This window comes from Carcharodon carcharias, chromosome 3, assembly GCF_017639515.1.
Source record: "Carcharodon carcharias isolate sCarCar2 chromosome 3, sCarCar2.pri, whole genome shotgun sequence".
Classification (NCBI taxonomy): Eukaryota; Metazoa; Chordata; class Chondrichthyes; order Lamniformes; family Lamnidae; genus Carcharodon; species Carcharodon carcharias.
Window position 1 is genome coordinate 3,719,688 of NC_054469.1, and position 24,522 is coordinate 3,744,209.

At 44.2% G+C, this 24,522-nt stretch overlaps 1 protein-coding gene across 1 annotated transcript in view; it reads left to right on the plus strand.

Moving 5' to 3' along the window:
* fam83hb (family with sequence similarity 83 member Hb) overlaps window positions 1–24,522 on the plus strand; it is a 65,885-nt gene that overhangs the window by 17,135 nt on the left and 24,228 nt on the right. Inside the window, exons 2-3 of the mRNA XM_041183339.1 lie at window positions 6,123–6,593; window positions 7,478–7,642. Coding sequence (XP_041039273.1) covers window positions 6,147–6,593; window positions 7,478–7,642 — 612 coding nt within the window. The 5' untranslated portion in view covers window positions 6,123–6,146. The remainder of the gene's footprint in view (window positions 1–6,122; window positions 6,594–7,477; window positions 7,643–24,522) is intronic.

Genomic DNA, 24,522 nt, shown 5'->3' on the forward strand with positions numbered 1-24,522 from the left:
TTTTATGCAAATGTTGAGAGCCCTCTCACCCGTATCTCATTCAATGGTAGACACAAGCAGCTATATCCCCATCTATGTCACCAGCTCAGATATGTGTACCTAGGATTGTAGCTGTATTCTTCAGTATCACTAACTCATCTATATGTGTCTAGGTCCCCGTGTCCCTCATTATCACTAACTTGGGAGTGGAGGGGGGTGCGTGTTTGCGTGCGTGTACAAATATTTGTGTTCCTCAGTATCACTAACTCGTGTTTGTGTACAGGTCTCTTGTCCAGATGGATAGAGGATTGGCTAACTAATAGAAGACAGAGAGGTGGGATGAGAGGGACATTTTTGGCATGGCAACCTGTAACTAGGTGGAGTGCCTCAGGGATCAGTGCTGGGGCCTCAATTATTTACAAAATATATCATTGCACACACACCTGAGTTAGCGACATAAGGAGCAGGAGTACACCATTCGACCTATCGAGTCTGCGCGACCATTCAATGAGATCAGGGCTGATCTGATAATCCTCAACTCCACTTTCCAGCCTTTTCCCCATAATCCTTGATTCCCTTACTGATTAAAAATCTGTCTATCTCAGCCTTGAATATACTTAACAACCCAGCCTCTACAGCCCTCTGCAGTAAAAGAATTCCACAGATTGACTACCCTCAGAAAGAAGAAATTCCTCTTCTTTTCTGTTTTAACTGCGTGATCCCTTAATCTGAGATTATGCCCTCTGGTCCTAGACTCTCCCACAAGGGGAAACAACCTCTCAGCATCTACCGTGTCAAGCCCCCTAAGAATCTTATATGATTCAATAAGGTCACCTCTCATTCTTCTAAACTCCAATGAGTACAGGCCCAACCTCCCCTCATAAGAAAATCCCTCCATACCTGGGATCAACCTAGTGAACCTTCTCTGGACTGCCTCCAATGCCAATATATCTTTCCTTAGATAAGGGGACCAAAACTGTTCACAGTATTCTAGATGTGGTCTAACAAGTAGCTTGTATAGTTTTAGCAAGACTTCCCTATTTTTATATTCCATTCCCTTTGTAATAAAGGCCAACATTCCCTGTTGAACTTGTATGTTAGCTTTTTGAGATTCATGCACAAGGACTCCCCAAATCCCTCTGTGCTGCAGCTTTCTGCAGTCTTTCTCCATTTAAATAATATTCAGCTCCTCTATTCTTCCTGCCAAAGTGCATAACCTCACATTTTCCCATACCATATTCCATCTGCCAAGTTTTTGCCCACTGACTTAAGCTGTCTGTATCCCTCTGTAGACTCCAGACTCACCACTTGCCTACTCACTTATTTTTGCATAATTTGCAAACTTGGTGCTAGTACATTCACTTCCCTCAGCTAAGTCGTTAATATATATTGTAAATAATTGTGGCCCCAGCACTGATCCCGGTTGCACTCCACTAGTTACAGGTTGCCATCCTGAAAATGGCCCTCTCATCCCACCTCTCTGTCTTCTATTAGTTAGCCAATCCTCTATCCATGCTAATATACTACCCCCAGCACCATGGGCTCTTATCTTATTAAGTAGCCTTATATGTGGTACCGTATCAAACACCTTTTGGAAATCCAAGTATATTACATCTACTGGTTCCCCTTCATTTATCTTGCTTGTTATCTCCTCAAAGAATTCTAATAAATTTGTCAGGCATGATTTCCCCTTCATTAAGCCATGCTGACTCTGCTTGATTATATTATGTATTTCTAAATGCTCTGCTATTACATCCTTTATAATAGACTCCAATATTTCCCCAATGACAGATATTAAGCTAACTGGCCTATAGTTACTTGTTTTTTGTCTCCCTCCCTTTTTGAATAAGGGTGTTACATTGGCCGTTCCCCAATCCTCTGGGACTTTTGCAGAATCTAAGGATTCTTGGAAGATTACTACCAGTGCATCCACTATCTCTGTGGCTACTTCCTTTAATATCCTAGGATGCAACACATCAGGTGCAAGGGACTTATCAGCCTTTAGCCCCATTAGTTTCCCTGGTACTTTTTCTTTAGTGATAGTTATTGTATTTATTTCCTCCCCAACCCACCCGTCCACTCCTTTTTCGCCTTGATTATTTAGTATTTTGGAATGCTATTTGCTTCTACTATGAAGACTGAAGCAATGTATTTATTCAGCTCCTCTGCCATTTCCTGGTTCCCCATTATTCTTTCCCCAGCCTCATTCTCTCAGGGGCCTATGTTCACTTTGGCCTCTCTCTTCCTTTTTATCTATTTAAAGAAGCTCTTACTGTCCATTTTTATATTACTTGCTAATCTCCCTCAAAGTTTATTTACTCCCTCTTTTTTTTTTGGTCATCTTTTGTTGGTTTTTAAAACTTTCCCAAACCTCTGACTTACCACTAATCTTTGCCACATTGTATGTTTTTTCTTTCAATTTGATACTATCCTTAACTTCCTTGGTTGACTATGGCTGGTTTATCCGCTTCCTAGAATCCTCCTTCCTCAATGGGATATATCTTCATTGAGAGAAATGAACTATTTTCTTAAACATCTGCCATTGTGCATCAACCATGTTTTCTGCTAGACTGCTTTCCCAGTCCACTCCAGCCAACTCTGCCCTTATTGCATTGTAAATACCCTCAATTAAGTTCAGCACAGTTGTTTCTGACCCAAGTTTCTCACTCTCAAACTGAATGCTAAATTCTACCATGCTATGGTCACTGTTTCCTAGGTGATCCTTCATCCATCTGGTTCATCAATGTCCTTTAGGGAAGGAAATCTGCAATCCTTACCTGGTTTGGCTGACATGTGACTCCAGACCCACAGCAATGTGGTTGACTCTAAATGCCCTCTGAACAAGGGCAGTTAGGGATGGGCAATAAATGCTGGCTGAGCCAGCGATGCCCATGTCCCATGAATGAATAAAAAAAACTCTCAGATCATTTATTAAACCTGCCTCATTACACATTACCAGATCCAAAATAGCCTGATCCCTGGATGGATCCACAACATATTGTTCTAAGAAACTATCCCAAATACACTCTATGATTTCTTCCTCGTGTCTACCTCCACCAATTTGATTTTCCCAATCTACATGGATTGAAGTCACCCATGATTAACACCTTTTTTAATGTCCTCATTATCTCCTGATTTATTCTCTGTCCGACAGTATAACTACTGTCAGGGGGCCTATAGGCTACTCCCACCAGTGTCGTTTTCTCCTTGTTATTTCTTACTCCATCCATATGGATTCTACATCTTCCAATCCAAGATCCTTCATTGCTATTGTACTTGTTCCATCTTGTACTAACAAAGCTACCCCACCACCCTTTCCTTCTTGTCTGTCTTTCGCAAAGTCACATACCCCTGAATATTTAGTTCCCATCTTTGTTCTCCTTGTAACCATGTCTCCGGAATGGCCATAAGATCATACCCATTAACCTCTATTTATGCCGTTAATTCATTTATTTTGTTACGAATACTACGTGCATTTAAGTAAAGGGCCATAAATTTTGCCTTTGTTCCATTTTATCCCCCGTGACCTTATTTGCTGCTGTTTTTTTATGTTTGTACACTCTGTCCCTTCCTGTCACACTCTGGGTTTCATTACCTAAATAGCTGCCCTGCAAGGCTGCCATATCCTTTTGCTTTGTAAGCCAATGTGTACCTGTGTCCTTCATTGTCATTAACTCAGCTGTTTGTATACAGATGCCCTTCCCTCAGTATGGCTAACTCAGGTGCATGTGTATAGGTACCTAGGGCCTGAAAAGAAGTGGTTGTTGAGATGGAAAATTAAAACCTGTGCATGTACTAAAATTCTCCAGATTCTGCAAAGGTCCCATCAGATGGGAAAATAGCCAATGTAATTCCTCAATTCAAGAAAGGAGGGAGACAGAAAGCAGGAAACTACGAGCCGGTTAGCTTAACTAGGTAAGGTGGTAGAATCTATTTTTTAGGAAGTTATAGCGGGGCACATAGAAAATCTTAATGCAGTCAGGCAGAGTCAACATGGGTTTCATGAAAGGGAAATCATGTTTGACTAACTTGTTGGAGTTCTTTGAGGAAGTAACAAGCAATGTGGATAAAACGGAACCTATGGGTGTGGCGTACTTGGATTTCAAAAAGGCATTTGGCTGAAGATTGTACCAAATGCCTTATGTTTTGCGCTGATGAGGGGTGGTGGCGGAGGCACAGTGGTATTGTCACTCAACTGTGTGTTGTTGTAAAAACCCATCTGGGTCACTAATATCCTTTAGGGAAGAAAATCTGCTGCCCTTACCTGGCCTGGCCTAGATGTGACTCCAGACAAACAGCAATATGCTTGACTCTTAACTGCCCTCTGAACAATTGTGAATGGGCAGTAAATGCTGGCCTAGCTAGTGACACCCACATCCCAGGAACAAATAAAAAAAAACTGATGTGCTGGGCTCCCCCATCATTGAGGATGGGGATATTTGTGGAGCCTTCTCCAGTGAGTTGTTTAATTATCCACCACCATTCACGACTGGATGTGGCAGGACTGCAGAGCTTAGATCTGATCTGTTGGTTGTGGGAATCGCTTGGCTCTGTCTATCACTTGCTGCTGATGCTATTTGACACACAAGTAGTCCTGTGTTGTAGCTTCACCTCATTTTTAGATATGCCTGGTGCTGCTCCTCCTGCACCTTTTATTGAACCAGGGTTGATTCCCTGGTTTGGGCTGCCAGGCTATGTGGGTGCAGATTGTGTTTGAGTACAATTCTGCTGCTGCAATTCTGAGGCACATGGGGCCTCATGGGTTGCCAGTCTTGATTTGCTGGATCTGTTTGAAATCTATCCCATTTAGCACATTGGCAGTGCCACACAACGCAACGGAGGGTATCCTCAATGTGAAGGTGGGACTACGTCTCGCACAACAGCTGTGCGGTGATCACTCCTACCGACACTGTCATGGACAGATGCATCTGATGAGGATGAGGTCAAGTATGTTTCTCCTTCTTATTGGTTCACTCACCACCTGCTGCAGCCCCAGTATTAGCTGCTATGTCCTTTAGGACTCTTCCAGCTCGGTCAGTAGCGGTGCTACCCAGCCACTCTTTGTGGTGGACATTGAAGTCCCCCACCCAGAGTACATTCTGTGCCCTTGCCACTCTCAGTGCTTCCTCCAGGTGGTGTTCAACATGAGGAGCACTGATTCATCAGCTGAGGGAGGGCGGTACGTGGTCATCAGCAGGAGGTTTCCTTGCCTGTGCCTTCATGGGGCCCAGAGTCAATGTTGATCCCGACTGTATACCCCTGTGCTGCCACCTCTGTTGGGTCTGCCCTGCCGGTGGGACAGGACATACCCAGGGATGGTGATGGTGGTGTCTGGGACATTTTCTCTAAGGTATGATTCCATGAGGGTGACTATGTCAGTCTGTTGTTTGACTAGTCTGTGAGACATCTCTCCCAGTTTTGGGACTAGCCCCTCGATGCAGGGTCGACAGGGCTGAGTTTGTCTAGGTTGATGCTGGGTGGTGCTTTTTGAGACTTTGTTGTGGTTTGATACAGCTGAGCGACTTGCTGGGCCATTTCCGAGGGCATTTAAGAGTCAACCACATTCCTGTCACGTGACTCCACAGACCAGATAAGGGTGGCAAATTTCCTTCCCTAAAGGACATTAGTGAATCAGACGGGTTTTTACAACAATCGACAATGGTTTCATGGTCATCATTCGACTTTTAATTCCAGATTTTTATTGAATTGAAATTCTGCTATTTACTGAGGCAGGATTCTGACCCAGGTCCCCTGAGCATTACCCTGGGTCTCTCTGTTACCCATTCAGTGACAATACCACTATTCCATCACCTCCCCTGCTTAAGCGTTACCGCAGAAGGCTTGGTGAGTTTCTGCAGTGCACCTTGTAGATTCTGTTCTCCAAAGAGCAGTGAAGTCAGGGTCATTGAATGTTTTTGAGACTGAGTTGGATGGATTCTAACTCAGATGACTGAAAAGGGAGCCGAAGGGTAGTGGGGCTGGATAGGAAAACAGAGGTCACAGTTAAATCAGGCATGACCTTATCAAATGTTGGGGCAGGCTCAAGGGGCGGAATGGGTAACAATTGCTCGAAATTTGATCTTTGCGTGTGTGTACAGGTCCCTGTGTCCCTCAGTGTCACTAACTCAGATTTGTATGTGCAGGTTTGCTGCAGCAGTGGATGTGATATGGCACACCATTCTCAATCTTCGTCCTTGGGCAATGTGGACAATGATCCCAACTTTGTCCCTCCTCACTACAAGGAATATTACCGCATCGCTATTGATGTCCTGGCTGAGGAGGGAATCGATGCATACTACCGCTTTCTGGCAGAGGAGAAGGAGGTGGATTTTCTCAGCAGCTCTGAGATTGAGCACATTAATAAGCACCTGAAGAAACCCACAATTCCCTTGGATGAGCTTGAATATGGTGGAAGTGACTATGTTGAATCAGACTCATCGGGAACCTACTGGCCGGTTCACACGGACATTGCTGCCCCGGCACTAGATCTAGGATGGCCCAATATTCATATGTGCAGGGGACCCTCTGATGTTACTATATTTGTCCATCCACCAGCCCCTGATACCCTCAGCATCAAGGAAGAGGTCAGGAGACTCATCAGGTCAGCCACCCAGGTAAGGAGATTAATGATCTGAGCAATAAGATAGTGTGGGCAAGGTAATACTTCAGGTTTCATTTAACCCTGTCAATTCTGTGCTGAGCCATTGTGAAGTGTCGTTGCACATTGAGGCTTAGTGTCATCAACTGCTTTAACAATCATACACTGAGTCTTGGAGTCATCTTTAATATCACTGTAGAATCATAGAATGATGCAACAGAGGTCATTTGGCCAATCATACCTGTGCTGGCCCTTCAAAAGAGCTATCCAATTAGTCCCACTCACTGCCCTTTCACTAGTCTGCCGGAGACTTACCTTCAGTCTAAACAAAGCAATTGTGAAACATTTTTAGCCAATTAACTATCTCTTAACCAATTATTTACTGTGCTGCCACTGGCTTTTTGGGCTTTAATTTTGCTAACAAGTCTATTACATAATATTTTATTAAATCTTTTTTCAAAGTCCTCATATCAACTGTACTACTCTCACCAACCCTCTCCATTACTTCATCAAAACACTTGATTAAATGTCAAGCATGATTTGCCTTTAATAAATTGGTACTGGTTGTCATTTGTTAATCCATTTTTTCCCAAAGTTAATTTTCTCTCTTGATTTTTGAGTTTAAAAGTTTTCGCACCATCAATGTTCAGCTGATAGGCCTGTAGTTTCTGGGTTTATCCCTCTCCCCTTTTTAAACAGGGATGTAACATTTGCAGTCCTGTAATGGTTCTGACCACAATACATTCTCACTGACCCACTAGAACCAACTTCTGACTCGGCATGTTATGGTATGTTTTATGATTTAGCCTTTCACTCTACAGCGGTGGCTACTTTTGTTCACACCTCTCTGCTGAGGAATGAAGAATTGATGTTTAGTCTTGGGTTTGTTTCTCCTTGCAGGTTATTGCGATTGTAATGGATGTTTTCACTGATATCGATCTGTTTGCTGAGGTGCTGGAGGCTGCGAGTCACGGGATCCCTGTCTACCTCCTCTTGGATGAACTGTTCTCTCATCACTTTCTGGATATGGTCAAGAAACTCCAAGTGAATCTGAGTCACGTACAAGTAAGATCCAGTTAATTTTAATCTGGTTTATCATGGAGCTATGGTGAAGCTGTTTTTAAAAATTGTGGGACTGGATGATATGCTGGTTTATATATTCACAGAATCACACTGTAGAAGAGACCCTTTGGCCCATCGAGTCTGCACTGACACGTGAGAAACACCTGACCTACCTACCTAATCCCATTTACCAGCACTTGGCCCATAGCCTTGAATGTTATGATGTGCCAAGTGCTCGTCCAGGTACTCTTTAAAGGATGTGAGGCAACCCGCCTCCCCCACCCTCCCAGGCAGCGCATTCCAGACCGTCACCACCCTCTGGGTAAAAAAGTTTTTCCTCACATCCCCCTTAAACCTCCTGCCCCCTTACCTTGAACTTATGTCCCCTTGTGACTGACACTTCAACTAAGGGGAACAGCTGCTCCCTATCCACCCTGTCCATGCCCCTCATAATCTTGCACACCTCGATCAGGTCGTCCCACAGTCTTCTCTGCTCCAATGAAAACACCCCAAGTCTATCCAACCTCTCTTCATAACTTAAATGTTTAATCCCAGGCAACATTCTGGTGAATCTCCTCTGCACCCCCTCCAGTGCAATCACATCCTTCCTGTGATGTGGCGACCAGAACTGCACACAGTACTCCAGCTGTGGCCTCACCAAGGTTCTATACAACTCCAACATGACCTCCCTACTTTTGTAATCTATGCCTCGATTGATAAAGGCAAGTGTCCCATATGCCTTTTTCACCGCCCATTAACATGCCCCTCCGCCTTCAGAGATCTATGGACACGCACGCCAAGATCCCTTTGTTCCTCAGAACTTCCAAGTGTCATGCCGTTCATTGAATACTTCCTTGTCAAATTACTCCTATTAATCTATCCTCTGGGATCAATGCTCAAATATAGCCCATAATAAAGGGACAATCTCTTATCTACCTGGTGAATATAAGAGTTGGTGAGAAATGTGTGTGTGCAATGTGTGTATCTAATGATAATAGTGAGCAGGTTAGTGCTAAGCAAGTGCCGCTTGATAGCACTGTTGATGACACCTTCCATCACTTTGCTGATAATTGCAAGTAAACTGATGGGGCGGTAATTGTCTGGGTAGATGCCAGTTTTGTAGCTGTACTGGAACAGCTTGGCTAGGGGCATGGCAAGTTCTAGAGCACAAGTCTTCAGTACTATCGCTGGAATATTGTCAGGGCCCACAGCATTTGCAGTATCCAGTGCCTTCAGCCAGTTCTTGATATCACGGAGTGAATCGAATAGGCTGAAGACTGGCATCTGTAATGCTAGGGACCTCCGGAGGAGACCGAGATGGATCGTCCACTTGGCACTTCTGGCTGAAAATTCTTGCAAATGCTTCAGCCTCATCTTTTGGGCTGATGTGTTTTGGACACATCATTGAGGATGGGCATATTTGTGGAGCCTCCTCCTCCTGTGATTTGTTTAATTGTCCACCAACATTCATGACTGGATAGGGCTTAGATCTAATCAATCGGCTGTGGAATCGCTTAGCTCTGTCTATCACTTGCTGCTTATGCTGTTTGGCACACGGGTAGTCCTGTGTTGTAGCTTCTCCAGGCCGACAGCTCATTTTTAGGTATGCCTGGTGCTGCTCCTGACATGCCTTCCTGCACTCCTCATTGAACCAGGGCTGATCCTATGGCTTGGTGGTAACAGTAGGGTGGGGGATATGCCGGGCCATGAGGTTACAGATTGTGGTTGAGTACAATTCTGCTACTGCTGATGGCTCACAGTGCCTCATGGTTGTCCAGTCTTGAGTTGCTGGATCAGTTCCAAATCTATCCCATTTAGCACAGTGGTGGTGCCACACAACACGATGGAGGGTATCCTCAAGGTGAAGTCGGGACTTTGCCTCCATGAGGACTGTGCGGTGATCACTCCTACCGACACTGTCATGGACAGATGCATCTACGGCAGGCAGGTTGGTGAGGATGAGATCAAGTATGTTTTGCCCTCTTGGTTCACTCACCATCTGCAGCAGGCCCAGTCTAGCAGCTATGTCCTTGAGGGCTCAGCCAGTAGGGGTGCTATGGAGCCACTCTTGGTGATGGACATTGAAGTCCCCCAACTAGAATACATCCTGCATCCTTGCCAACCTCAGTGTTTCTTCCAAGTGATTTACAACATGGAGGAGCACTGATTCATCAGCTGAGGGAGGGCGGTATGTGGTAATCAGCAGAATTGTTGCCCATGTTTGACCTGATGCCATAGGTTCTGGAGTTGATGTTGAGGTCTCCCTGGGCAACTCAGAAATATGGGGTTGAGGTTACAAGCAGATCAGCTATAATCCTATCGAGTGGCAGAGCAAGCTCGAGGGGCCAAGTGGCCACTCCTGCTCCTAATTCTTATGTTCGTATGCTCTGACCTGACTGGATACCACTGTGTTGCTTTATCGTTGCTTTGTGGGAATTAAAGCAGCATATTCCCTTTCCGATTCCTAAATTACTACAAGCTCTTGTTTGTGAATAGAAGTCAGGAACTGCACAATGGATTAGATATCGGGAGTGAAGATTTAAAATCCTGGGTACCTTAGCAGTGTTGATACAAGCCTACAGAGGCTTTGGATTTCAAGAAGATGAAGAATGAGAAGGACTATGGGATTAGATTAAATAGGATATTTAAGAATAGAAGAGTGAAGGCTGTTAGACTTGGTGACTTGTGGAGAAAAGGACTAGCACAGCCATATTGTTGGACAGCATGGTCATTTGAGACCTCGGGGATGCCCATCCCTGCTCTTCTGTTGGTCACCCCAGGCCCAGGAAAGGGTTCCACGCTCAGGGTTAGGAGCCATGCCTAAAGGCAGAACCAGTGAATCTTCTCTGATGGAGCTCGAAACCCCAGGGACGACAGTTGCTTACAGGTGGATGATCCTTCAGGAAGAGGACTTGTGTTTCCTTTACAACCGGAATGAACAAATGGTTTCACCTGTAACCCCAGTAATTCTGTGCAAATCTGTGCTGCTGCATATGTATTGCAATCGAGCCCCTGTATCCCACTCATCTAGCAACATAGCATGTTAGAAAAAATTTTCCAATCTACAAGAATAGGTGGAAGCTGAATGAAAGGAAGAAAAATGGGGAGGAGTGACCAATATTTTGCCAAATTTGTTGATTTAAAGGAGGGGCACAAAAATAGCAGGGAAGGGGAAGGGAGAAACAGGCTTAGGGAGAGGATTCTGAAGGCACAGCTACCAATGATGGGATGAAGAAAGATGACTCTGCACAAGACCAAAGCCAGAGGATGTGAGAGATTGGCGGTTGGTATGAGGAGGTTTCCAGGGCTTGTGACAAGGCCATGGACACAAGGATGCTCGTTTTAAATTTCAGGCGTTAATAGGCCTTATAGAGTCAGGAACTCGCAGACCTCAGTAACACAAAATGGGAAAGTTTCGGTTTAGGTTTATCACTGAAATGCGAACCATATAGCACAGAAGAGGACTTCAACTCTGTGGCAGCTCTTTGAACAAGCGATGCAGTTAGCTCCACTCCCCTGCTCTTTTCACTATAACCATGCAAATTTCTCTTTTCCAATTATCCAATTCCCTTATTAAAGTTATTCTTGAATCTGATTTCCTCTACCCTACTGGGCAGGGCATTCCAAATCATCATAACTGTGTGTGAAAAAATTCCCATCTCCCCTCTGGTTCTTTCTTAAATCTATAATCTCCTCCAGCACCACAACTCTGAGATCTGTGCTCCTCTAGTCTAGCCTGTGAGCATCGCTAATTTCCATTGCTCCACCATTGGTGGCCGTGCCTTCAGCTGCCTAGACCCCAAGCTCTGGAATTCCCTCCCTAAACCCCTCTGCCTCTCCACCTCACTTTCCTCCTTTAAGATACTCCTCAAAACCTACCTCTTTGACCAAGCTTTTGGTCATCTACCCAAATAACTCAATATGTGGCTCAGTGTCATATTTTGTTTTATAGCATCCCTGTGAAGAACTGTTTATTGTGTTAAAATCCAAGTTGACCCTCCTGCCACTGGAAAATGTTTTTCCTTAGTTAATCTATTGAAATCCCTTATGATATTGAAAATCTCTATGACACCCCTTCCCCCGCCCCCTTTCTCTGCTCCAAAGAGAACAATTCCAACCTCTCCATTCTCTCAATATAACTGAAGTTCCTCATCCCTGGCATTATTCTAGTAATTCTCCTCTGCACCTTCTCCAAGGCCTTGACATTGTTCATCAAGTGTAGTGCTCAGAATTGGATTAAATACTCTGGAGAAGCTGCTTTTGCATTCTGCCTCTATTTATAAAGCCCAGGATTCCAAATGCTTTCTGAACAAACTGAACAACTTTTCCTGGCAGTTTCAAAGGTTCGTTTGTATAAATCCCATCATCGCTCTTCCCTGCACCGACCTAAAAAACTGTACCATTTAATGATACTGCCTCACCTCATTCTCACCAAAAATGCAATCATTTCACATTGCTACATGAATCCAACAGTACTATTAGAAATATTGATAATGTGATGATCTCAGGAAGCTGGACTGAACAGCACTAGTGGGAAATAGTATGAAAGAAGATTGAATGGTATTTAGACAGATCATGCACAGTACAGAACAAATACCCAATATAAGCCAAGGAAAAAGAGACATGTCAAAGCTTTTCATCTTGCACTCATTTGGACACTTCACAAGAATACCAATATAAGGGGAAAACAATTTGAGAAGAGAGTGCTGATTAGTATCTCAGAATTCGGAGAAGTGAAGCTAGCTGTTTCACGCTGCTACTATGCAGTAGCAACACGAGTGGTATTCGCCACTAACAGGATGCTGTCATCAAGTCAAAAAGATGCCTATCACACAAATTGAGTAATAAGGTATATGAATTTCAGTGCCAGTGTGGTGCTAGGTATATTTGCTGTACATTCCAAAGACTGGCAGATCATATCAAACAGCATGGGCAGAATTTTGCCGTTGGTGAGCAGGGGGCGGGGCCCACTCGCCGACGTGTAAAATGACCTGGGATGATGTCAGGCAGAACCCCCATTGTCACCCCGCCCCATTTAAATTTTCAGGAAGGCGGGGGCGCAGCCAAATCAGCTGTGGGCCCGCCGACCTGTCAATGTCCAATTGAGGCCATTGACAGGATCATTGAAACAATTAAAGGACCTGCCCGTCCAACCTTAAGGTTAGTGGGTCGGCCAGGAGCCCCGGCGGCAACTACAGAAAACATGAAACCTCATCCAGCGGCGGGACGAGGATTCATGCAGGGTTTAAAAATATTAATAAAGTTATTCTGTAAATTATGAACATGACCCATCTCGTGTGACATTGTCACATGAGGAGCACATGTAAGGGAATTTTTTTTCTATTTTTAATATTTTTCAAAGTAGAAGCAATCTCCCTGAGGCTGCACTTAGCCTCAGGGAGATGTGCGCTCTTTCGTGCGCATGAGCAAAAAAGCGTACTCTCGCTTTTAAGAAATCCCCCACACCCGCACAGGGAGCGCATAACGCTTCCCGCCGGACATCACGCTGGGCGGGTCTTAATTGGCCCCCGCCCACCTAAAATGGCGTTGTGGCCCGCTTCCCTGGCGGGGATCAGTTCCGTGCCCACCGGAGATTGGGTCGGGCCCACCCACCCGACAGGCAGAGAATTCTGCCCCATATCCCAGCCGCTGTCCAAAAAGGGCAAGGTACAGACTGTACCCAACCAGCCCGTACTTGCAAAACTCAAAACACAGTGTCCGATGTGATTCCGCGATTGGACAACATTTGCTAAATAATCCTCATTGTGCTAAGAATTTCGCTGACAGCCAATTTAAGATTGTCATTTGGGCTCCCAGTGTGGCGCATTTGTGTGTACTGGAAGCTACATATATTAATACACAGGGCCCTGTTCTTTGCAGTCAGAAAGAACATGTACACACTGCGCCTGTTTCAGCTAAACAAAATAAGTGACAGCCATTCATTGAGTCATTCTTCAGGGCAATGCCTTGACCTTTCAGGACCAAGCTGCCTGGTTTAAATTTCAAACAATGCTTGGCAGTTAACTGTCAGTCACCATCAGTGGTGCATTCTCCATGGCAACATCACTTGTCAGGACTCTCTTCCCGTACAGTAAAAATGTTTTCCTCCTTATACTGGTACTCTTGTGAGCATCCTGATGAGTGCAAGAAGAAAAGTTTAGACAACATTTCTCTTTTTTCAGCAATATAAAAGTAGGGAAGTTTTACTTCTGTTGTAGAGAGCACTGGTAAGACCACATCTAGAGTACTGTGTACTGTATTAGTCTCCTTGTTTAAGGAAAGATGCAAATGCGTTAGAAGCAGTTTAGAGAAGGTTTATTAGACTAATGACAGGAATATAAAAGCAAAGTACTGCAGGTGCTGGAATTCTGAAACAAAAACAGAAAATGCTGGAAAACACTCAGCAGGGCTGGCAGCATCTAAAGGGTGAAAAACAGAGTTAACATTTCAAGTCCGTATGACATTTCATCAGAGCAGAGGAACAGAGCAGATCTAAGCAGAGCCCAGGAATGGACGGGTTGTCTTATGAGGGAAGATTGGACAGGTTAAGCTTGCATCCACTGGAGTTTAGAAGAATTAGAGGCCTTTAACCTTTAAGATCCTGAGGGTTCTGGACGGGGTGGGTATGGGGAAGATGTTTCCTCTTGTGGGAGAATCTAGAACTAGGGGTCACTGTTTAAAAATAAGGGGTTGCCCATTTAAAACAGAGAAGAGGAGTTACGCCTTTCCAACCTGAAAAAACCCTTAATCCTGACTCTGTCTTCTGTGTGTTAACCAATCCACCCTGATACATTACCCCCAATACTGTGAGCTCCTTTCTTATGCAATAACCTTTTATGTGGTGCCTTATCGAATGCCTTCTAGAAATCCAAATACACTACATCTACCGGTTCCCCTTTATCAACTCTGCTTGTATATCCTCAAAGAACTCTAGCAAATTTGTCAAACGTGATTTCCCTTTCACAAAACCATGTTGACTCCATCTGATTGTGTTAAGCTTTTCTAAATGTCCTGCTATTTCTTCCTTAATAATGGACGTTAGCATTTCCCCAACAACAGATGTTGGGCTGACAGGCCTATAGTTTCCTGCTTTTTGTCTCCCTCCCTTCTTGAACAGGGGCATCACATTAGCGGTTTTCCAATTCATTGGGACCCTCCCAGAATCCAGTGAGTTCTGGAATATTTCAACCAATGCCTCCACTATCCCCGCAGCCACTTCCTTTAAAACCCTTGGGTGCAGGTCATCAGGTCCTGGTGACTTGTCTGCCTTTAGTCCCATTAGTTTGTCAAATACTTTGTCCCTTATGAGAGAGACAGTTACAATATCTTTCATCCCATCAGCTCCTTGTTTATCTGATATCTTTGAGGTGTTTATAGTGTCCTCCACTGTGAACGCCAATGCAAAATATTGGTTTAAATTATCTGCTATTTCCCTGTTCCCTGTTATCAATTCTCCAGTCACATCCTCCAAGGGTCCCACGCTCACTTTAGCCACTCTCTTTTTATATACCCGTAGAAGCTTGTTTGTTTTTATATTTCTTGCCGGTTTAGTTTCATAATCAATTTTCTCCCTCTTTTTTAGCTTTTTTGTCATCTGGTTCTTAAAAAATTCCCAATCCTCTGGCGTACCACTAGTTTTCGCCACTTTGTTATGCCTTAGTTTTTGATTAGATACTCTCCTTGACCACCTTTATTAACCACGGGTGGTTCATCCTTCTCATCGAGTCCTTCTTTTTGACCGGGATAAATTTTTGCTGAGCTTTATGAAATATCTGCTTAAATATCTGCCACTGCCCATTCACTGACCTTCCCCTTGGTCTATTTTCCCAGCCCTCTTTAGACAACTCTTTCCTCATACCTCTATAATTGCCCTTATTTAAATTGAGGACACTGGTTTAAGACCCGAGTTGCTCGCCCTCAAACCGCATTTGAAATTCTACCATGTTGGGATCGCTAGCCCCGAGAGGATCCTTAACTATGGTATCTCTTATTAATCCCACCTCATTACACATTACTGACACACTCCCAGGCACCCCCTGTAAATGTTGACACACTCCCAGGGACCCCCTGCAAATACTGACATACTCGTTGATCGCCTCTCAATCTTCTACACTCCAGTGGGTGTTGGCCCAATCTGCTCATCCTTTCCTCATAACCTAATCCCTTTATTCCAGGAATCAATCGAATGTACCTTTTTCAAACTCCTAATGCAATTATATGCTTTCTTAAGTGTGTAACTACATGAAGCACTCCATGCAACCCCCTGTACTCCTGAAATGCTGTGACCTGCAAGGTTATGGATCAGGTGCTGGAAATTGAGGTTAAAATGAGTGGCTAGTTTTTGTTTGATGGGTTGACTGGCTTCTTTCTGTGCCGTAACTTTTCTGTGGCTCTAAGTATGAAAGGCACTCCCAAGAGTTCTGTAAATAGTGACAGCCTTGTGGATTTCCTATAATTATTGACCCACCTCCAGGGACTCCTGTAAATAATCTCACACTCGGGGAATTCCTGTAAACGTGTTGACACGCTGGAATCAGCTTGCACACTCCTTTGGGCCTGTAGGCTCTGGTTTGAAATTATAAGGCATAGAGATGTCAGCTGTTAGCAAATGGAAGTGCTGTGTTATTATAAATTGCTTTGTGGAAATGCAGTCAAATTATATTTAGTTCAGGGTGGTGACTCACTGTTGTATTGCCCCTGAAGCTATTCTCTCCACCCAAGGTATGTTTCCTGTCAGGATAATTCAATTTCAGGTGTAGCTCCTCTCCGAGGAATGAACAAGTGTTAGCACGGATTTGACCATGAGCATGCCTTTTCATGAGAAGCAGGGATTGATTTTCTTAAAGCAGACAAGGTTAAGAGAAGATTTTCAAGAGAGATTCAAAATCATGAAGGGTTTTGATCAAGTGAATAAGAATAAACTGTTTCCAGTGGCAGGAGGTCAGTAACCAGAGGGATAGATTTAAGGTAACTTGCAAAAGAGCCATGGGTGACATGATTTTTTTTATTCAGATGTGAGTTTTTCCGTGACGTGATTTATTAGAGGAAGCAGATTCAATAAAATGTTCAAAGGAAGCTGGATAAATACTTGAAGCAGAAAGATTCGTAGGGCTATTAGGATAGAGCAGGATATTGGAGCTAATTGGATATCTCTTTCAAAAAGTTGGCATAGGCGTGGTGGGTCACATGGCCCCCTTGTGTGCTGCATCATTGTATATCACACACGTACCACTGTACAGCCTAGGACTGAATGGACTGTACTTGCATGTGGGAATCAGCAGCATTTTATTTTTCCCAACTACTAAATATGCTGGAGGATGGCCCCTTAAAGGGATGGTTCAGACAATAAATAAATGAAATAAATCAATAAGTAGCTCAACCAAAAATAATACCACGTGTTCTTGATCCTGTCCCATACACACAAGCCATTTTCTTAAATCATCCATCCCTTAAGCTAGTGGATGCTAAGGCCAATTTGAGCTGATGTACAGCTCTACAAGAGGAAGCCCAGCACTGATGAAGGTAGCCAAATTTTTTATATACAGTCGTGGGATGTGGGCATTGCTGACTAGGCCAGCATTTATTGCCCATCCCTAATTACATTTAAAAACGTGGTGGTGAGCTGCCTTCTTGAACCGCTGTGGTCCATGTGGTGTCAGGAAGAGAGTTCCATGATTTTCAACCAACGACAGTGAAGGAACAGCGATACAGGTCCAAGTCAGGATGGTGTGTGGATTTTTACAAATTCATTCACGGGATGTGGGCATCGCTGGCTGGGCCAGCTTTATTGCCCATCCCTAATTGCCCTTGAGAAGGTGGTGGTGAGCTGCCTTCTTGAGCCACTGCAGTCCATGTGGTGTAGGTACACCCACAGTGCTGTTAGGGAGGGAGTTCCTAAGGATTTTGACCCAGTGACAGTGAAGGAACGGCGATATATTTCCAAGTCAGGATGGTGAATGACTTGGAGGGGAACTTCCAGGTGGTGTTATGTATCTGCTGTCCCTGTCCTTCTGGATGGTAGTGGTTGTGGGTTTGGAAGGTGCTATCGAAGAAGCCTTGTTGAGTTGCTGCAGTACATCTTGTAGATGGTACACACTGCTGCTGCTGTGGAGGGAGTGAGTGTTTGTGGATGGGGTACTGATCAAGCGGGGCTGCTTTGTCCTGGATGATGTCAAGCTTATTGAGTGTTGTTGGAGCTGCACTCATCCAAGCAAGTGGAGAGTATTCCATCACACTCCTGACTTGTGCCTTGTAGATGGCGGATAGGGTTTGGGGAGTCAGGAGGTGAGTTACTAGTGACAGGATTCCAAGCCTTTGATCTGCTCTTGTAGCTGCAGTATTTATATGGCTAGTCCAGTTCAGTTTCTGGTCAATGGTAACCCCCAGGATGTTGATAGTGGAGGATTCAGTGATGGTAATGCCATTGAATGTCAAGGGGTGATGTTTAGATTCTCTCTTGTTGGAGACGGTCATTGCCTGGCACTTGTGTGGCGCGAATGTAAGGGATGGACAATAAATGCTGAGGTGGCCAGTGATACCCACATCCCAAGAATGAATAAAAAAAAAATGACTTGCCAACTTACCAGCCTAAGCCTAAATGTTGTTCAGGTCTTGCTGCAAACAGACAAAGACTACTCAATAACTGAGGAGCTATGAATAATATTGAACATTGAAATCATCAGCAAACTTCTCCACTTCTGACTTTGGAGTGCAAGTCATTAATGATGCAGTTGAAGGTCATTGTGTTTAGGACCCTGAGGAACACCAGCAGTGTGCTGGGACTGAGCTTATTGGGCACAAACAACCACAACCATCTTCCTTTCTGTTAGGTATGACTCCAAGCATTTGAGAGTTTTCCCCCCTGATCGCCATTGATTTCAGTTTTGCTAGGACACCTTGATGCTAGACTTGATCAAATGCTGCCTTGATGCCAAGAGCACTTATTCTCACCTCACCTCTGGTATTCAGCTCGTTTATCCATGTTTGGACCAAGGCTGTAATGAGCTCAGGAGTTGAGTGGCCCTGGTGCAAGCAAACTGATCACTGGTAGGCAAATTGCTGCACTTGATAGCACTGTCGATAACACCATCCATTGCTTTTCTGATGATTGAGAGTAGACTGCGGTAGTAATTGGTCCTGTTGGATTTGCCCTTTTTATGGACAGGACATAACTGGCAATTTTCCATATTGTCAGATAGATGCCAGAGTTGTAGCTGTACTAGGGGCCTGGCTTCTCCTGATGGTTTATTCTGTTGGAGGTAATTCTGTAGTAGATAACTGCCTTTTTTGCCTCTATCCAGACAGTTCATGGCTGCTTGGAATGGTGTGGGAGGGAAGTTGAGAAGTGTTCAGCCACAGTGGGTCTAGCCATCCTGCTTTGTGGGAGGGGCAGGCTTGATGGAGTAGTCTTTTACTGCATGTTAATCTTGTATATCGCTGAGCATCATTGAGCAGAGTGAATCAGATGCCTCTCCAATCTAACATTTTCTGGTGACATTAAATGGAATGAACCTTACTCTTCAAGGACAGAGTGTTGATGTGTCAGTGTGAAGGGCCATTGAGAAATGCACTGTGGCCAGCAACATCCAACTAGTCTTTCATTTTCCATTGGAGGAGAAGCTGAACACGTGGTAGCAACTACCCTGTAGGAAGGACAGAATGGAGGAGTTCTGCAGGGTGGTCTTCTCCAATCAGTTATGAAGGAGCATTGCAGCTGATTGCAAGTAGGACTGGCTACAGATAGCCCAAGAAGTGCTGTAGGAACTACCAAAAAAAACCAAGGGTAGAAAGATTGCCCTTATGTTTTAGATCCTGAAATTAAAAGATTTTCCCGTTTCAGTCATTGCTCATTGGGCACTCGCTCCCACAGAGGAAAGGTTTCAGCTTGGACAGTAAACTTGCCTTAGGTTTGAGATCCAGTCCCACTTCGGGACTGAGAACACAAGGTTGATGAGAGCAGAGAGATAATGGGCACAATAACCTAGTGGCTAAGGTGCTGGACTGGCATCCCAGACTTTGAGTTACCATGATAACCTGTGAAATTGAATTCAGTAAATCTGGTATTTTCTGGGCTGGCTGAAAGAAATGAACAAACAGCTTCTGGATTGCTGGGCTATTAACGGCTGTCCCTAATCTGGCCTACATGTGACTCCAGTCACATGGTTTTTGTTGACTCTTAAACTGTTGGCTCAGGGTATTTAGCGATATCAGGAAAACAAGCTGATGCTTCAGTGCAGTACTGGGGAAGTGTTGCCTTGTCTAAGGGTCTGTCTTCAGGTGAGATGCTAAACAAAGGTTCCTTCTATCTAGCCAGATGAATATGAAAAACCACTAGGGATTATCTTAAAGTGCAAGGAGATCTCCCTGTGCTTTTTACATTGATACTCCTGTCAACATTAATCCCTCACCCGGCACCACCAAAGGTCACTTATGTCAGTCTCTATGCGTTGTAGCGTGTTCTTTTCTCTAAATGCTCTTTCAGATAAAAACATGGCAATATCCCCCACAATTTCCTCAATCAAAACAGACCTTTTAGATTTTGATCTTTACAACTTGCAGTGAATGCCTAACTAGCTTTATTCCACATTGGATGTTCTTGCAAAACATCACATTTCAGCTGCTTTATAATTATCAATTTTACTTCTCTCTGATTGTTTTTTTTGTGATTTTATGCAACAAGGGACATGGGGATAGAACAGGAAAGTTGTGCTGGGGTAGATGATCAGTCATCATCTAGTGGAATGGTGGGAGCTGGCTTGAGGGACGGACTCAATGACCTACTCCTGCTCCTATGTTCCCGTCCTAACAAGATTGCTCGGTGCAAGAAAATAGCCCTCTCAGATTGGTTCATATCTCTTATCCACAGTCGCTGAGTGAATACTGTGGCAATTATTTTTTTGCTGTGGATTGAGCCTGTCCAGTTTCCCTTACTGCTGGCAGATAGAGGGGTCTCATATCAGATTTCAGCCTAGGATGAAAGACCTTTAGTTTACTGCAGTGTGACACCCATTCTTCTCCCTTTTCCTACTTCTCCATCCCTCTTTTATGGATTTCGTCAGCTGTTTGATGTTGCTTGCAGTCTGATGCTCAAGGGAATCAAAATACTTGTAATCCATGGTTCATTTTCAGCATGTTTTATCGATGTGGGAGTGCTTCTGGCAAATCAGTTTTTCGGGGGATGGGGAGGAACCAGAATGAGAGATTTTCAATCACATGATCTCGCACTATTTTCACCTTTATGTAGTGTGTGGAACTCTTAATCAAAACCTATAAAAATTTACAAGTTTGTAATGTGATGTGCCAGAAGTTTTGGTTTGGTTGTACAGAACTTGAGTATTGCTGAAAAAAGAGACATGTTGAAGCTTTTCGTCTTGCACTCTTCAGGACTCTTCACAAGAATGCCAGTATAAGGGGAAAACAACAATTTATACTGTATGTGAAGAAAGTGCAGCTTGGTTGGAAAGTGCACTCTGATTGGTAGAGGCGTTGCCATGGAGAATGCACCACTGATGGTGACTAACAATTAACTGCCAAACATTGTTTGAAATTTAAACCAAGCAGCTTAATCCTGATTGTTCAAGGCATTGCCCTGAGGTATGAGTCAATGAATGGCTGTCATTTATTATGCTTAGCTAAAAGAGGTACAATGTGTGTACATGTTCTTTTTGTCCACAAAGAACAGGACCCTGTTTATTTATATATGTAGCTGCCAGTACATGCAAATGCACCACATTGTGAGCCTGGCTGATGATCTTAAATTGGCTGTCAGCATAATTCTTAGCACACTGAGAATTATTTAGCAAATGCTGTCCAATCGCGGAATCACATCTAATGTTGGACACTGAGTTTTGAGTTTTGCAAGTACGGGCTGGTCAGATACGGTCAGAACCTTGCCTGTTGCAAACAGCAACTGGGACGTGCTGTTTGATATGATCTGCTGGTCTCTGGGACATATGGCCCACATACCTAGCATCTCAGTGGCACTGAAATTCGTATACCATATTACTCATTTGTGTGATAGGCAGACTATCTTTTTGGCTTGAGATTGGTCAAGGCATTGTCCTCACAATCAGGGTCAAGCTACCTAGTTTAAATTTCAAACAATGCTTGAAAGTTAACGATCAGTCACCATGACTGATACATTCTCCATGGCCTCTACCAATCGGGGTCCACTTGCCTACCAATCAGCACTGCGTTCACATACAACATAAATTGCTGTTTTCCCTTCATATTGGTATTCTTGTAAAGTATCCTGGTGAGTGCAAGACAAAAGGTTCAACATGTCTCTTTTTTTAGCAATACTCAAGTTTTGGTTTATTGGTGTGTTTTTGGTTGTTAAGTATAGACACCTTATGATGACTCTTCCGTTGTCTTTTATTTATTGTTTGTGGGAGGTACTGGGGTGGGTTACAAAATTAGTCTGGCCAAGAGTGCAAAACACCAAGATTGGGGCAAAGGCAAGATCTTGTAAATCAAGATGCTGTGGTTATGTGGCACCAAAGTTAGAAAGAACGGGTGACTATGTGAAGTAAGCATTTCATAGTCTTTAGTCTGCAGAAAAAAATTGAGTTTTGGTAGCAGACAGAGTGACTAATCTGGATTTCAATGTGGTGAAGTTATTGGAAAGGGTAAATGTGTCAGGAATAATGAGGGGCAGGTTCAGAGCAGCACTGACCACAATATTATCCGTAGCGTTTGAAAATACTGGAAGGGGTACAAGAGCTGCCCATCAGCTCTGTTGGTTGGCAATTAGATGGTAGCGGTTGAGAGTGCCCTTTGATGGTAAATACTGATCTCAGGGTTTTTAACCTTTACAAGTGAATGGAAATATTAGTAATGTTGCTTGGATTAGTGAAGTCTTGTTTCATTGATTTTTTTTTTTATGTTTGTGTTTAGATTTTCAAGGCTAAAGATCAGGTTGTGAGATAGTTCAGCACTGTTTAATAGATGGCACAATCTCAGGACTCTAGGGCATTCCCACTGTGACCAAATGTTAACCTTTAAAGAAGGTGTGGGGGGTGCAGTGGGGGAGGACATTTGAAATAGTATTTAGAGAAAAGCACACGCTACACACAGGAACTTTAAAGAGGATTCCTTTAAGGCACCAGTGGACAGTCAGATCCTACTTCTGTGTGATAATTCACTTTGCAGCTAAGCTGGGTGCTTCCTGGTCTCTATCTCCACACCAACCCACGTGTTAGCCGGAATTCTTTGGCCCCCCTGCTGTCAGATGTCCTGGTTGGGGGTTGGCGGGGATGACAATATGGCGAGAAGGCCAAAAATCGGTTTTACATAATGGTCAAACCAGTTAACAATCGTCCACTCCACTCGTCAATGGCAGGCTGGGTTTCCTGCTGCTGGACATTCATTTATGGGATGTGGGCTTCGCTGCTGGGCCAGCATTTATTGCCCATCCCTAATTGCCCCTTGAGAAGGTGGTGGTGAGCTGCCTTCTTGAGCCGCTGCAGTCCATGTGGTGTAGGTACACCCACAGTGCTGTTAGGGAGGGAGTTCCAGGATTTTGACCCAACGACAGTGAAGGAACAGCAATACATTTCCAAGTCAGGATGGTGAGTGACTTGGAGGGGAACTTCCAGGTGGTGGGGTTCCCATCTATCTGCTGCCCTTGTCCTTCTAGATGGTAGTGGTCAAGGGTTTGGAAGGTGCTGTCTAAGGAGGCTTGATGAGTTCCTGCAGTGCATCTTGTAGATGGTACACACACTGCTGCCACTGTGCGTCGCTGGTGGAGGGAGTGAATGTTTGTGGATGCGGTGCCTTTCCATTGCTTAATCAATGACCTTCCTTCCATCATAAGGTCAGAAGTGGGAATGTTTGCTGATTATAGCACAATGTTCAGGACCATTCACGACTCCTCAGATACTGAAGCAGTCCATGTCCAAATGCAGCAAGACCTGGACAATATCCAGGCTTGGGCTGACAAATGGCAAGTAACATTCACACCAGAGAAGTGCCAGGCAATGACCATCTCCAACAAGAGTGAATCTAAGCATCATCCCTTGACATTCCACGGCATTACCATCACTGAATCCACCACTATCAACATCCTGGGGTTACCACTGACCACAAACTGAATTGGACCGCACATATCAATACTGGCTACAAGAGTGGGTCAGAGGCTAGGAATCCTGCCACAAGTAACTCACCTCGTGACTCCCTAAAGCCTGTCCACCATCTAGAAGGCTGAGTGCAGCTCCAACAACACTCAAGAAGCTTGACACCATCCAGGACAAAGCAGCCTGTTTGATTGGCACTCAGTCAGAGGGTAATTGAGAGAAGCAAAGGGGAAGTTTGAGAAAAGACTGGCAGTTAACAAAAGGGAACCCAAAAGCCTTCCATTAGCATATAAGTAGTGAAAGGGTCGTAAAAGGAGGAGTGAGCCCACTAGGGACCAGAATGGAGATTTATGCTTGCTGAGGTATTAAACAAATACTTTGCATCTGTCTTGGAAGCTGCTGCTCAGGTCATGATGAAAGAGGAGATAGTTCAGACACTGAAGGGCTTCAAGTTGATAAGGAGGCGGTATTGGATAGACTGTCTGTACTTAAAAGTTGTTAATACACCATGATCAAATGAGATGTACCCAAGGATACTGAAGCAAGAGAGAGCGGATGGGGTCGGGGGAGACAACAGAAACAGTAATTTGGATCAAAGTTAACACTCACTTGGGCAAATGCAGGTTGATTAAGGAAAGCCAGCATGATTTTGTTATGGACGAATTGTGTTTAACTAACTAGCTGGAGCTTTTTGATGAGAGGTAATGCTGTTGATGTGGTATACACGGACCTCCAAAAGGCATTTGATACAGTGCTGCACACAGCCTTGTGAGCCAAGCTGGAGCTCAGGAACTAAAGGGGACAGTAATA